This window comes from Copadichromis virginalis, linkage group LG7 (genome assembly GCF_057382275.1).
Source record: "Copadichromis virginalis isolate Kocher_CV1m ecotype Utaka linkage group LG7, C_Virginalis_male_GT1.1, whole genome shotgun sequence".
NCBI lineage: Eukaryota > Metazoa > Chordata > Actinopteri > Cichliformes > Cichlidae > Copadichromis > Copadichromis virginalis.
The window spans coordinates 64,363,131-64,379,591 of NC_140624.1; the positions used below are offsets into that span (position 1 = coordinate 64,363,131).

A 16,461-nucleotide genomic window follows, 5' to 3' on the forward strand; every position below is an offset into this window, starting at 1 on the left:
AATACTGTATGCGGTTCCCTGAACCTCAGAAAGCATTTCTTGAAACCCCTGTTTTATTCAGGGTCATCAATCTGCCTGTCCGTCTGGGCTCTGCTTTATCCAGTTTACTAGCGGACAACTGAAAGACACCAGGAGCTCAAAGTCTAGAGATCTGACTTGCCAGCAGATGTGAAATATGCATGATCTGATCTCATCTACAGAAGTCAATCGAGTCTCTCTGCTTTTCATTTCATGTTCTAAAAATAACATACATGCTTCTTTGCACCTTTGATGTGCTTGAAAATTCATTCGAAAAGATTTATGTGATGCCTATTGCTGAATAGAAATGGATGAATGAATATGTTATTGGCATGGACTGAAAATGACGCTAGAAAGGGACAAAACTGAAATGTTTTGCATGCAAATATTCAGGAAGAGGACTTAACTGGATACAACTGTGTTGTGAACTAAGACGAGGAGAAGTGGACTGCAAATAAGACATGACACAGCTGGAGATCAGATAGGGTAGGTAAAGAGACAGACTGAAAACAAACGAAAGGCGCACATGACTCGGAGCAAATACGACACAGATGCAACCAATGAGGGCAAGGAGGGACAAGTGTAGGAAACAGACACAGACAGGAAGTAAAAGCAGCCATGAAGAGCACATGTGAACAAGGAAACACAGGTGTTACCTGGAAAGAGCACATCTAAAGACACAACACCGAGTGGTAGTAACCCAACTTTCCTGTCTATGAGTCATTCAAGTCACCCGTGAAATTTTAAGAAAAGGCTGATTAAAAAAAAATTGTGTTTTAAGATTTGGGTTTGGTTAAACTGTATTCTCACAGCTCTGAGGTTCCTCCGATTTGGACCCACAAACTGGCGAACAAGTTCAATAGGAGATGTGGCAAATGTGTCAGTTTGCTTTTTCTCTTGGTTTTATATTCGATTGTCATCCAAAATGCGAGAAACATATTAAAAACATGAGTAAGTTTGGAACTTTTATGCACTCTGTGATTTTCTTCTGATTTAAATTAATGTTTTAACAACACTTTCTGTTACTCCGCACTTAGAGGGCATCAGCTCAGGTTTCTGCATGTGTTTCCACCCAGAGATCACAAACAAGTTAGTAACTCAATGTTCAGTGACAGGAAGAATATAATAGATCTCCATAGTGGTGCCATTAGCATGCCTGAGCAATTACAGTATGTGTGCGTCTGTGCACATGTGTGTAGCACAGCTGATGCTTGTTTAAATCCCATCGGTGATGATGTGGTTGCAGACAAGTGACCTCATTTGCTGCTCTTTCAACTAAGTGCTTCTTACTGGTGGGATGATCCCGGAACTGCCTCCCAACCCCCTTTACCTCTCTTCTTCCGCCCTTGTTCTTCCACAGATCAAACACATGCATGCAGTCTCTATTTAATGAGAAGGTAAAAATGGAGCAACATTTACCCCATCCTCTGGAAATGAGTTCTCGGTCAGAATAGGCAGCATTCGTTCACTCAGTCGCTCCCTAACAGCGCCTTAAAAAAAGGACAGTTATGTTCTGCTTTTGCTTGTTTACAGTTATAAGCCTTATTCAAGCAACCAGGATGACCATAGGATTGAGGATCAACTAAGAATGGCTACATGCATGCACAAACCCAAACTTGCAGAAATACACAAAATAATATCATGAAATCCAGTATTTATTCTTAGCCCATGTTTTATGTGCAGTGAATGATTATAAAGTTGATTATAAAATCCTCTTAGGCAATTAAAGGTTGATTTTGCAAGTTCATCTGATTTTGGTTTGCTTCAGCCCGCCTGTAAATGTTTGGCTGAATGAATTAAATGAGCCTTTCAGGTTGAATGTGGTATCCTTAGTGATCTGTTAAAATGGGAATGGGGAGATAAACGGCACAAAGCAACAGAGTGTGGGAGTGTATTCAAATTAAGCCATAGCTCGACACCTACATGTCTGCATGAGCAGAATGAACAACTCTGACAGCATTTGTGATGAGTACCTCCAAATTTCTGAAGATGTCACAATTTAAAGCAAATTTGTAGTTTAGGTTAAAAATGTTTAAATATCACTATAAAAGATCAGATCAGCCGGGTTGAAGAGCAGAGATCTCCCTAAGCAAAGAGCAAAAAGAGGGTGTTTGTGTTTTTATAGACATTATTGAATCTTACCTGATCTGTTAAAGCCAGTATTCATTGGAGACATGGTCTAAACAGCAGCAATGTTAACATTGGTGGCTTTTGAGGTTTTCCTCAGGCAACGTTTGAATTAAATGTTAACAGCTTACAAAAGAAGGAAATGGTGATTGTGAGCACTTGGAATGTTTAGCCTTTGTAGCATACTTGCCAACCTTGAGACCTCAGAATTAGGGTGACATTCAAAAAAAAAAAGGGGGGGGGGGGGGTATACAGCTGTGTGGAAACCCTTCCGAGGGATCAATAAAGTTTTATTTAATCTAATCTAATCTAATAACTTTAATCTCAGCCAAACCGATTTACTCACGAACAAATAAAACACTGAAAAACGCCAAATAATAACATTTTTACGTTATCTAAGTGACTTATATATCATGTTTAACCTGAGTAGCGAAAGACTGTGGGGGTTTGAAAACGATGTGTCAGGAGTTTGCTGTTCTCGTCGGCTCAGATATTTGAAGTTTACACAGCTACATTCTCGCCTGAAAATATGTTAAAAGTTTATTTTGCAACCAAGAAAGAGTAACAAGTGTAATATTAAAACTAAGTAGCTGCAGTAGTAGTAGCCATGGTTGGAAACTGGAATTGGCTGGGTCAATCTGCGATATGATTTTTCAATTTTGTTGTCCGGGTGAAAAATCGGGAGAAATTCGGGAGAATGGTGGCTCAGGGAGATTTTCGGGAGGGGCACTGAAATTCGGGATTCTACAGGAAAAACCAGGAGTGTTGGCATGTATGTTTTGTAGTGACGCTATACAATCAGCTTTTTTGGGTAGATATACAAATGTCTTTATGCTTAAGCAGCCAATAGTTATTTTATATTAAGATAAGAGATAAGATAAGATAGAACTTTATTAATCCCTCGGGTGGGTTCCTCTGGGAAATTCGACTTCCAAAAAAAAGCACAGCAACGACCGAAGTTACAGTTACAGAATTGTTATATATATATATATATATATATATACACACACACACACACACACACACACACACACACACACACACACACACACACACACACACACACACATATATATACAGAGACAAATATAAATAAAATATACAAAGGGGATAAATAGAATAAATAGGAATAAAAAATAAAAATACAAGTGAATTGCACATTTCAAGTATTGAGTCTATTGCACTGTTGACTATTTACAAAAAGTATTGCACAAGGTATTGTACAGTGAGGTGAAGAGGCACTACAGCTTAGTTGTTCCCCCCTCCTTTGTCCTCCTGTTTCCTGTTTCCCCTCCCTCTCCCCTCCAGAGAGGAGTTAAACAGTCTGATGGCGTGTGGGACAAAGGAGTTTTTAAGTCTGTTAGTTCTTGTCTTGGGGAGAAGCAACCTGTCACTGAACAGACTCTTCTGATTGTTTATGGCCGTGTGCAGAGGATGCCCAGCATTGTTCATAATGTCCAGCAGTTTCTTTAATGTCCTTTTCTCTGCCACTGTCACCAGAGTGTCCAGCTTCATGCCGACCACAGAGCTAGCCTTCCTGATCAGTTTCTCCAGCCTGGATGAGTCCTTCTTTGCTGTGCTGCTCCCCCAGCACACCACAGCATAGAAAAGTACTCCAGCAACCACCGACTGGTAAAACATCCTCAGGAGCTTCCTGCAGATGTTATTATTATAGTGTATATATAAGTTTGAGGATGACCACAAGTTGTGATGTTGTATCCTGTGAGTATGTTCCGTTGACTGTGTAGTAGCAATCCATCTATACACCCATTAATACAGGTACCTTAATAGCTACAGGTACCTTGTTGTTCATCTGAACAATAAACTGGACTGGACTCATAATTCAGATGCTCTCTACAGCAAAGGGCAGAGCAGGCTGCTGCGGAGACTCAGGTCTTTTGGAGGGAAGACCTTCTTTGACTCTGTGGTGGCCTCAGCCATCTTTTACGGTCTGCTGGGGTGGCAGAATCTCTGCTGGGGAGCACCCACGACGTGGGACGGAGAGACTCTGCAGGTCTTTCCTCCCAACTGTTGTCAAACTCTACAACATGGTCTCTGCAGATAACCACACATGTGTAGACAAACACACACACACACATCCCATACACAAATGTAACTGTCTACCTGATGTGCAATATTACCAAGTGCATACCATTTTTTCCTACTATAACAGAGCATTTTTATTCTATTTTGTACATATTTTATTCTATTTTTTATAGTACTTTATTCTATTGTATAAAGTATTTTATTCTTGTTCTATATTATGTTATTCTATTTTATCTTATCTTATTCTATTTCTTAACTTTTACTGATCTTAAACTTGTACTTTCTTGTACTTCTTATCTTATCTTATCTTATCTTATCTTATCTTATTATACAATCCCACCAAAATCTGTGAATGTGTGGCTAAAGGGTCCCCATGCTAGCTTGGTCAAAAGCACATAGCAGCCATCTGATGCCAGAAGTGAGGAAATTATTTAAAAGCTGCACAGGAAATACATGTGGTATCATAGTATTCAGAAAAATAAATTGTCCTGAAATGACTGCAGCTGTCTTCAAACCAAAATTGCACTTCAGCCTGGGCCATACACCCCCAGGACTATCTCCTGCTTTGCTTCTTCTATGGCATTGCCATTACAGCTCTGCTAGCATCTTACTTTGAAAGGGTTTTTGTTTGCATTTGTACAAATGGATAATACATTCATTGTGATATATTCTTTAAATCTGTCAACTGTACTCATTGAGGAAAATCAAAAGTTAGTTTGGGCTGAAACCTATCGCAGCAGTCACAGGGCTAACAGAGAGACAGACAAACATTCACACCAACGGGCAATTTAGAATCACCAGCTAACCCCACTGAGTCTTTGGACCCCCCAAACTGGGACCAGTCCCAGCTTGGAATCTGAACTTATTAGACTTATTATTATTAGACTGATTAGACTTTAATTTTCCCTTTTTTCATAAAGTTAATAGTGGATCAGGGTTATCTCATCGTAGTTATGCTACTATAGGCTGCACAAGCTGCTCAGGGACATCCCATAAAGGAATTAAGCTCGTCTCCACTCTCTCTGTCTTTAACGCCAGTATTGCAATTTGTCCTTTAATTATGCCGTGTTTGTTGTTTTCTCATCTGTTCTCTACTGTGAGAGAGCCTGAGGCTGGCTCTGCCAGAGGTCTCCTCCTGCTAAAATTGAATTCTCCTTTCTTATTGAAGTTCTCACTCTAATGTTGTAAATCTTTACCTTAAAATATAACGTGCCTTGAGGTGACTATTTTTCTGGCTGGTGCTATGAAGATAAAACTGAATTGCGTGTAAGTACTATTAGTTATGTTTCATTATTTTCCTCTCACAACTCATGTAATACTGTTGTGTAAGATATAAAATGTTGGTTTTTGTTTTCTTTTTTTCCCTCTCCAAGGTGTTTTATCTGTGCTCAAAACAAAATAACGTTCAATCACAGCACTACAAGCACAACACTTCAGTATTTCAGTAAAAAAAAGTTGGTGTTCGATTTATCTTTATAAGATAAATTCATTCATTCGAGCATGATTGTATTGAATGTTAGTGGAATTAGCATTTGTATACAGTAAAACTACAAAATCACAAAGGCCAAAGGCTAAAGTCATGATGATGAAAGGCATATTACAGTAAAATGTAAATGTAACTGTGCAGTCAAGGTTAGTCGATATTGATGGTAAAATCTTCACAGGCTGTTTTTTGAAAGAGGCAAGACCACGTGTCAAGGAAACAGTGCTACGCTTTTCAACAGAGGAGCTTCACCAGATACTCTGGCAAAGGTGATTTTCAAAGGCTAATAGCAATACATGCATACTGTATATACATATAGATTAAAAAGATGCACTTTAGTGTTGAATTCACCTTTTAGACCTGGAAACTAAATCCGTGTTTTATATACACTGTTTGTGAATTAGCTTTAGCATTGCAGTCGACATGTGCATGTGCTGGGGGAGCCAATTAGAGGAAGACAACTTTGTGTGCAGCTACCATCAGCTATTTGGGCAGCATGTTCACTCGCCTCATACTTGATGGTATAGGCTCAGTATTACAGCATTTTGTTGGTGGAACTGATGTCCACCAAAAAAAAAAAAAAAGACAAACATGATCACAAATTACTGCAGATCTTGATATTTATCTTCTGTTTGCATAAATGAGCAACTATTTGCTGTATAGACTTCATATGTCAGTGTTGTGCTCACAGGTTGTGTCTGCTGCCCCCAAGAAAAAAAAGAAAAGAATTTGTACCAGTTTATGCTGTGCGAGGTGTGGTGGAAGATTGATGACCTAAATACAGGATGCAGTAGATGACAGTTATTAATTCCGGTTCTTTTGGATTCTTCAGGGCCAAGAAAACACGGCTCAAAGTGGTTTTTTACTTTAAAAATGATCTTTATTTTACATATCTGGGATATGGAGACATGAACACAAAACACACAACCCCAGGTCTGAAGCACAAACGGAAGCCTAGTTATTTATATGTAAAGCTAAGTGTTGATTTATTAAGAAAAGAACAAGTACAGGTGGTAGAGAAACAGGTAACAACAAATCTATAAAGCATGGGAAGCACGGGGAAAACCAATGGATACAGCAATGCTAGTGGGACGACTTGATAATGGGCGAGGGGAAACAAAGACAATAAACACACAAGGATATGGGAAACAGTAGGGGAAGACAGCTGAACCTAATCACACAAAAAATCAAAAATGAACACAGGACACACTGGATGCAGCTTACCAAAATAAAACAGGAAATAACCAAACGTGGGGACCATCACTGGTGGAAACTTTACACAAAGGTAGGAAACACTAAATATAATATTTAAAAAAAAAAAAAACAAGGACCAAGGAGAGAACTAATACACATGGGAAAAAAGACACATCAATATTTACCCAAAGAAATACCAAGAATCACAAAGTCCAAAAGCCCCTCAAAGTCCCTGGGTAATAAAACCCAGAACCAATAACAGTTTGCTTGTTTGTAATTAAAAAAAAGAAAACAAAAAAAATAATGAAAGCAGCAACAGTAACGGTGGCTGTCTGAATGTATTCCCTGTTTTCTGAAGCGACAGAGTAAGAAAGAAAATTCAGTGTGACTGCAGACAGCATGCCAGTGCTGCCCAACCTATGGTGAGACGTGTTTTCTTAAGACTCATCTTGCACTTATGCACCCATCGCAGCCATCACAACAACAGGAGCGATCACCAGAGTGCAAAATATCCACAGAGCAACACATACCTCTCAGAAAGTGCTTTGCAGCCGCTTTCTACAAATTGCCTTCAAGAACCCAACAGGGATAAATTAAGCAGACAAATTGGCACCATATGCAGCCTGAAGGTGCCGTGCTATTGGATCATTTCTAGTGCCTGTTGATAAGTTGAATTACATCCAAGAAGCACTTTATCTTCCCTAATGCACCTTTATTTTGAAATGGGCCCCAGATTTGATAGTAATGAATGATCTGCGTCTTGAAATTATAAATCCAAATGGTTGATGATGTTGCCATGATCAGCATAAATGCTGTATCAGCATTCTGTCTTTGTGGTTTCATCTCTCTCACAGTTGAGAATCTTTTTGGCTCCCCTGGTGCCGTTGTACGCTCCAAAATGGAAGTGTCATCCCATTGAACGTGTAACACAGGAAGCCTCAAACAGAATACATCACTCCACACCGTTGCTGCTTTATTGTCTCGCTGTTGAATCAGCCATCTCTTGTCTTTCTGCTGTGTTTCTGTTTGGTCTTCATTGTCAAACTCTCAGCAGCAAGACAACCAGGGAAATCTGGTTGATTGGCTTAATAACTCATTTTGTTGAAACATTTTCTTCTCATTTTGCTTCAGCAACTTGGCAAAGAGTGTCTCTTCACCACATCTTTTTCAACAGTGAAAAAAATAACCTTTATGTTTTTGAACGTAAACATACGTAACACACAGTTTTAGACTATAAAAGAAATCGGCAACAAAAAACAGTTAAAAAACTGTACGCTTAACTACAGGTATTTAAAACAGGGGAAACAGGAGGACAAAGGAGGGGGGAACAACTAAGCTGTAGTGCCTCTTCACCTCACTGTACAATACCTTGTGCAATACTTTTTGTAAATAGTCAACAGACTCAATACTTGAAATGTGCAATTCACTTGTATTTTTATTTTTTATTCCTATTTATTCTATTTATCCCCTTTGTATATTTTATTTATAATTGTTTCTGTATTTATATGTGTGTGTGTGTGTGTGTGTGTGTGTGTGTGTGTGTGTGTGTGTGTGTGTGTGTGTGTATATATATATATATATAACAATTCTGTAACTGTAACTTCGGTCGTTGCTGTGCTTTTTTTGGAAATCGAATTTCCCAGAGGAACCCACCCGAGGGATTACTAAAGTTCTATCTTATCTTATCTTATCTTAAAATTATGCAATCTCATTCAATCACAATAATGAATGACAACTTAGGAAGTGCATAGTACTTGTACTTGTTCTTACATGTGAAAAATCACATGGAAATGTCATCGTATACACGCAAGTTACACACTTGAATTCTTATTTTAGTGCATTTTATGATAAATATGCTAAGAAAATGTGAGTGGTCTAAATTAGTAGACATTCGTACACAATATTGAGATTTTGTGCGACTCAGATACATTTTTGTCACATTCTTGTGCCCCGAACACCACACACTTACAGGAACACAGATTTAATTAACATTTTAATATCCCTGAACACAAACATTGACCAGGCGTCATTGATCACAGCACTGCTAATTTAAGGAACTGAGGTTAAACATTAGATACTTGCATTGCACACTTATTCTGCCCTCAGAAAAATTAAGCACATAATAGCAATAATAAATATGCACACATCAACACAAAGGCAGATAAAACAGATAACTCAATGTAAGCAAAAGTCCTTCTATAAACTACTGTACATGATTAATTAAGGCAAACTAATTAAAATTGAGTAGGGACGTGTTTGCTTTTGCAGTGGGTTCTGCAGGAAACCCTTTCTCTGTCTCAGTGCAATCTGTGTCTTCATCTTCTTCTTCTTCTTCTTCTTCTTTGTAATTATTACACATTACTCGTTACTTTTTTCAAATGTAATGCAATACTTACTTGTCAGAGAAAGTGATTCATAATTTGTGCCAATGAATGTTTGGGGTTTTTGTACGTCATAACAGAGTTTAGTAAATTGTTTAGCCATCACACTGCAGGAGGATTGATATAAGTGTCTCCACAGTCAGAGAGTTGGTAAAAATTGTCAATTACTACAGTAATTATTTAGAATTCATAATTATCCCTGACACACAGAGATAAGATCGATCAGGTCCCACAGCAAATGACATCCTTTACTGCACGGCTATCTCATGAAAAGTCTTAGTTACAGTCAAATTATTTGAAACATAAAGTGGCTTCAGGTGATGTAATCATAAATAGATATCAACTATTGCGTGTTATTTATTTTTTAATTATGCAGGGGCTTTTGTAACACCGGCAGATTAAGTTAAAAAAAAAAAGGAGGGGGAAATCAAATCATGGCAGTAATGATCTGAGCGTGAGAAGCATCACAATAAACTTGACTGGCACACTAATGAGATGTACGTCTGTTTGGGTTTCTCTCGACTCCAGCTACAGCTCTAAATTGATTTGAAACTTTTGAGAGCCTCACCAGAAAAGGAACAACTTTAGCCGTGTTTTTCCCCAAATGCTTAAAATAAACTACCTTCAGGCTGATCTAAGGAGAGACTCCCTGTGTTGTTATGTGAATTTTCTTCTGTGAAGAACAAAATTGAATTTTACCATTGGACACAGCCATGGTTTCTTGTAAACAACATATAAAAATAGTTCCAACAGGGGGTAATTTTACACACTTTGTGGACAATTTTTTCTTTCATATTTTTTTTAGAAATAGTTGCAAAAGAATGAAACGATAGAGTCTGAGAAAGAAGACTTACAGGATGCAGCTCCCCCAGTTTAGATGATATTAAAGTGTCCTTTAAATGCTGACTGCTTTGGCTATAACAGGCTTATACTTGAACCTCCTGGAAGCCACTTTCAAGTGCCCATGTTATAAAATTCTGTGGTAAAGTTTTGATTTAGGCTTCAATAAAATTAAATACAGCTTTGTGGTATTGTAGGAAGACACTGACAACTTCCTCCACCCTCAAAAACTCATCTTGGGTTAATGTGGAAAGCTGTTTCCATTTTGGAGAATGTCGCTGCCACCAAGAGAATCTTAACCGTAGCTGCCAGATTGTGCTGCAGTTGCTGGGATAACTGGAAATGAAACACCTGCACATGAATCCAGGAGTGGCAGAGGAGACCAATGAAAGTTTGAGTTTATGAGGGACTATAATCACGACGCAGGGTTTAGGGATCATTATATTTTCATGATAGACAGGCATAAAGCTGCTGTGGCAAATATTGCCACTTTAACAAATGCACAAGACGAATAATTTGTTCATAAATTACAATAGCCTGAAATAACTTTTTCATACTGACGGTAACTGCTGGCGGTAGCACCTTGCAATAACTCCAGCAAATGTAGTTGGAACCTGGACGTCATCTCCCCAGTCAAAACTGCTCATCTTACAACAGACAAAACTCAACCTTGGGCAGATGGATAACAACATTATTTCCACACACAACTGAGGCAGCATCAAACCGCTTACTGAGTGAGATATACAGATCAGATTATTGCAATAGGGATTTAAAGGCGGCAGCACGGTGGTTAGCACTGTTGCCGCACAGCAAGAAGGTCCTTAGTTCAATTCCAACACCAGGCCGGGGTCTTTCTGTGTGGAGTATGCATGTTCTCCCCGTGTTTGCGTGGGTTCTCTCCGGGTACTCCGGCTTCCTCCCACCATCCAAAGACATGCAGCTTGTGGGGATAGGTTAATTGGAAAATCCAAATTGCCATTAGGTGTGAATGTGCGAGTGAATGTGAGCGCGAATGGTTGTCTGTCCCTGTGTGTTGGCCCTGCTACAGACTGGCGACCTGTCCAGGGTGTATCTCGCCCTGTGACAGCTGGGATAGGCTCCAGCGCCCCCCCCCCCCCCCCCCCCGTGAGACCCTGAAAAGGATAAGCGAATGGATGGATGGATTTAAAGGCATTGATATTTTTTTTAAAGAACAACTAATCACTGTGAACAGATGTCGGCACAACGTGTCCTGCACGCATTGAATAGTTTTACCAGAGCTTGTTTTGAAAAATAAATTAGTTCACTAACCTAAATGAAACAGCATAGTGATTAAAAGCATTGTGAGCTAAAAAAAAAAAAAGAAAAGAAAAAAAAGCGATTAGCTGATGAAAATTGGAATATTTGACTTTGTAAGATTAAAAACATGGCTCCAGTGCTCATGGGGCCTGTTTAATCATTGTTTGGTCTAGCAAATCTGAAATTATATGGAAATGTTCACTTTGCAGTTTGTCTTTAAAAAAAATTAAATCGGAGCCTTGATATGCTATCGTTTAATGTGTCCAAATTATTGCTAATTGGAAAAATGTTCAGAGGAGGAACACCAGACCCAGACATGTTGATATTTTAAATGTTGACTTTTGAGTGAGCGCGAGGTCCTAGCGCAGCAAATGCATCACTGAGGGTGTGTGTAAGAGAAAGTGTGTCTGTCACAAGGTTTTCATAGGTCTTTCAATCACAGCACTCTGTTGGGAGAGCTCACAACACAGGTGTTAGCAGAAGGCCTGAGGGGGATACACGTCTCTATATCTGTCTCATTCATTCTCTCTCTGAAGCATCTTCTCGCTGCATCTCACACTACCCATAAATCAATCCATGCTATATATAGAAATATTTATTAATAACATCTGAATGGACAATGTACACACTCTGCCTTAGGTTCATAATACATCTTGTGTTTACAATATGATGAGTATCTCACAAAAAAAAGATATTTATTAAAAATGACTCATGAAAAAAATGATGCATGCATGGTACCTACAAACACAGAGGAAACTGTTATTCGTGACAGTGTCCAATACCGAGCCATAAACAATACTGGTATTAATCTGAAATTAAACAGATTTTAGTTAGAAAACAAACAAACACTGGCTTATTAAATTACTATCACAGAGTATGGTTCCAGTTAAAGAAAAGCAACATTGAGTGTCATAACAGTGGGACAGGGCAGCTTCACTGTGGAATCATTCAATTAACTTAAATGGGACCTGTAATGCTCATTTCCAGCTTTGTTTTATTTTATCAGACTTTACTAAAGTAGCTTTGCATGAATCAAAGTTTTAAAACCATCTCAATTCATGCATTGTCTGAAACAAACCTTTTTAGCTCCTCCCTTTCAGCCAGATTTCTTCTGATTGGCTGCCCCTCATAAGGAATGACTTGAACTGTCAGAGCTGTGTGCTAAAATGACCACATTATGGAGATCCCCTCTGTCTGACATCATACAGATCTAAGAACAGATACATCTTTTGGCACACAGGGATTACTATTTTAAATGTTGGCCATCTTTATTATAAACACCTCCTATTGTATATTCTGTATATAACAGAAAACAAACAAACAAAATTTATAGGACCCCTTTCATTGCAAAAGCTCCTCATTTCTCGCAAATTATTAAGAGTTACCACCTTTATGGTCTTCTAAGCACCTCTCTAAATTGGAACACTGAATGGCAAAATGGCAAAGCACATTAAAAAGGCACAAAGGAGTCCCAAAGGGGTTGCACAATAACATCTGCAGTCATTGTGTAGTCCCTAAGGATAACTGATTTGTTACAACATGGGTTTTATTTTTTGTAGCATCTGGGAACATGGTGACATCACTACAGGGGACAGAAAAACATGAGCAGTCACATAATCAGACAAACTACAACAAGCCAGCTGTTTATTCAGAGTATTTAGATCGCCTAAATTCAGCATGTTGAAGCAAACTGAGCTCATGTTGGCAGTAATGCCTCCTGTAAAAGACCCTTTCCATTCACCTTGCAGGACACCGGCCCTCGAGGCCTGGAGTTGGGGACCCCTGCCTTAGCTACTGAAAATAACAACTGAAGTTTACAACCCCATTTTGCTCTGCAGAACTTCTTTAGATCTTACAGTCCACAGATTCCTGTTTATGTTTTGTTTTCATGGCTCATCAGTCTTGTTTCCAGCAGAAGCGCACAGCTGTTTCCAGTGCAACAGCTTTAAAAACAGTCAAAACCTTCAGTCAGCATTTATCTGCAAAAGTGTAAAACATTTTCCAAAAGTAACCATGACAGACGAGACACCAAGTAGAGTACAGTGTCAACCATAAGTCATACAGTTTAATGTAAAACTTTTATTTCATGTTATTAATGTTTGTGCTGAAATTGTAATTGTAAATTCTTGTAAAGCCAAATAACATTAGTAAGTAACGATGACACTTATGTCTGGTTATCAGGATGATGTCTAAAAACAATCATAATTCATTTCCCTTAGATGAGATGAGTGGACTGCTCTTTTTCCACCGATGACAACTTATGTTTCCTTTATTATGACCACACCCTGTTAAAAAAAGGATGCCAATTTAACATGCACTAAAAATGTTCATTCTTACATTTTACAAATTCTTGGATCAAATCAAATCCTCTTCAATTTTACTTCTTAACAGGAAATCGTCTTCGCCCAGTGAAGTAAAACTAAGGTTTGGATTTGAATCTCCTCTGTTCGTGTCTGCTCCGGCTGCCAGTGATAAAGGCAACACAAGATATAACCAAATGCATGATGAGAATGAATCTTCAACACAACAAATAAAACTTTTAAAAGAGCTGAAATGTGTTGATCTGAACAGTGATGCTTTCTAATTCTGCAACTCGCCTTTCTAAATCCTACTATTGAGCAAATATGTTGCCTACGATAGCTGATCACTTGCACAAATCAACCGTCACAGCTGTGCATATTCACCTAAAAATATAATATTTTGGTCCACAAACTGCAATTTTCCTATAAACAAAAAAGAGGCATAAGCTTAATCTGTTAGATAATCTGTTAATACTGTCAGTAACAGCTCAATAAGTACTGTACTAGTTTAGCTGGAATGTAGTTAAGTGTTTATTTGGTTGTGAAGACACAAGAGGAAGTGGGAATCAGACTTTGCTCCAGCCTTATCACACTAACACCTAGTTCAATCTAATGACACACAGTTTGAGTATTGGCTTATAGCTGATGTTAGCCCACTGCTGCAGCCACTTCTTAGCCACACTTTGTACTGTATGTTTTAACATCAAGTAGGACTGTCTGTTGGCCCGTTGTTCTACCACCCTGAGGCTCTATATCTGTGTGTGTCTGTGTGTGTTGGTGTAAGTATACTGGTGCGTGTGTGTGTGTGTGTGTGTGTGTGTGTGTGTGTGTGCGTGCGTGCGTGCGTGCGTGCGTGCGTGCGTGCGTGTGTGTGTGGTTATGGTGATGGTGGTGTCTTCAGGGAATTGGTGGATCCTCCTTGGCTTCCACTCACCGTCGCTCCTTGTCCAACCCACTGAACCACAACAGAGAAAGAGAGTTTTAGTTAAAGACCAAAGGGAACGAAAGTCTAGAAACTTCCAAAGACTGGATTGACATACTAAGTAAATATGCACTGTAAGCCAGGATGGTTTGCATCCAGGTTTGCTATGACTGTTGGGTTAATTGGCAGACCTTAATGTGCTTTGAAAGTTGTGGCAGTTTTTCTAAATAAGAAGATTTTTCAGAAGTGGAAGCCTCCGCAGCTGAGAAATCATGAACTACATGTGGAAATGCCCTTCAAAATTAAATGGGGGTGGCTCACCTGACACATACAGTGGGGCAAAAAAGTATTTAGTCAGCCACCGATTGTGCAAGTTCCCCCACCTAAAATGATGACAGAGGTCAGTAATTTGCACCAGAGGTACACGTCAACTGTGAGAGACAGAATGTGAAAAAAAAAATCCATGAATCCACATGGTAGGATTTGTAAAGAATTTATTCGTAAATCAGGGTGGAAAATAAGTATTTGGTCAATAACAAAAATACAACTCAATACTTTGTAACATAACCTTTGTTGGCAATAACAGAGGTCAAACGTTTACTATAGGTCTTTACCAGGTTTGCACACACAGTAGCTGGTATTTTGGCCCATTCCTCCATGCAGATCTTCTCGAGAGCAGTGATGTTTTGGGGCTGTCGCCGAGCAACACGGACTTTTAACTCCCGCCACAGATTTTCTATGGGGTTGAGGTCTGGAGACTGGCTAGGCCACTCCAGGACTTTCAAATGCTTCTTACTCCTTTGTTGCCCGGGCGGTGTGTTTTGGATCATTGTCATGTTGGAAGACCCAGCCTCGTTTCATCTTCAAAGTTCTCACTGATGGAAGGTGGTTTTGGCTCAAAATCTCACGATACATGGCCCCATTCATTCTGTCCTTAACACGGATCAGTCGTCCTGTCCCCTTGGCAGAAAAACAGCCCCATAGCATGATGTTTCCACCCCCATGCTTCACAGTAGGTATGGTGTTCTTGGGATGCAACTCAGTATTCTTCTTCCTCCAAACACGACGAGTTGAGTTTATACCAAAAAGTTCTACTTTGGTTTCATCTGACCACATGACATTCTCCCAATCCTCTGCTGTATCATCCATGTGCTCTCTGGCAAACTTCAGACGGGCCTGGACATGCACTGGCTTCAGCAGCGGAACACGTCTGGCACTGCGGGATTTGATTCCCTGCCGTTGTAGTGTGTTACTGATGGTGACCTTTGTTACTTTGGTCCCAGCTCTCTGCAGGTCATTCACCAGGTCCCCCCGTGTGGTTCTGGGATCTTTGCTCACCGTTCTCATGATCATTTTGACCCCACGGGATGAGATCTTGCGTGGAGCCCCAGATCGAGGGAGATTATCAGTGGTCTTGTATGTCTTCCATTTTCTGATGATTGCTCCCACAGTTGATTTTTTCACACCAAGCTGCTTGCCTATTGTAGATTCACTCTTCCCAGTCTGGTGCAGGTCTACAATACTTTTCCTGGTGTCCTTCGAAAGCTCTTTGGTCTTGGCCATGGCGGAGTTTGGAGTCTGACTGTTTGAGGCTGTGGACAGGTGTCTTTTATACAGATGATGAGTTCAAACAGGTGCCATTCATACAGGTAACGAGTGGGGGACAGAAAAGCTTCTTACAGAAGACGTTACAGGTCTGTGAGAGCCAGAGATTTTCCTTGTTTGAGGTGACCAAATACTTATTTTCCACCCTGATTTACCAATAAATTCTTTACAAATCCTACCATGTGGATTCATGGATTTTTTTTTCACATTCTGTCTCTCACAGTTGAAGTGTACCTCTGGTGCAAATTACTGACCTCTGTCATCATT

At 39.4% G+C, this 16,461-nt stretch overlaps 1 protein-coding gene across 1 annotated transcript in view; it reads right to left on the bottom strand.

The window, feature by feature from the left end:
• Positions 1-11,946: 11,946 nt before the first annotated feature.
• Positions 11,947-16,461, bottom strand: part of syt9b (synaptotagmin IXb) — a 63,902-nt gene continuing 59,387 nt past the window's right edge. Inside the window, exon 8 of the mRNA XM_085464737.1 lies at positions 11,947-14,622. Coding sequence (XP_085320863.1) covers positions 14,545-14,622 — 78 coding nt within the window. The 3' untranslated portion in view covers positions 11,947-14,544. The remainder of the gene's footprint in view (positions 14,623-16,461) is intronic.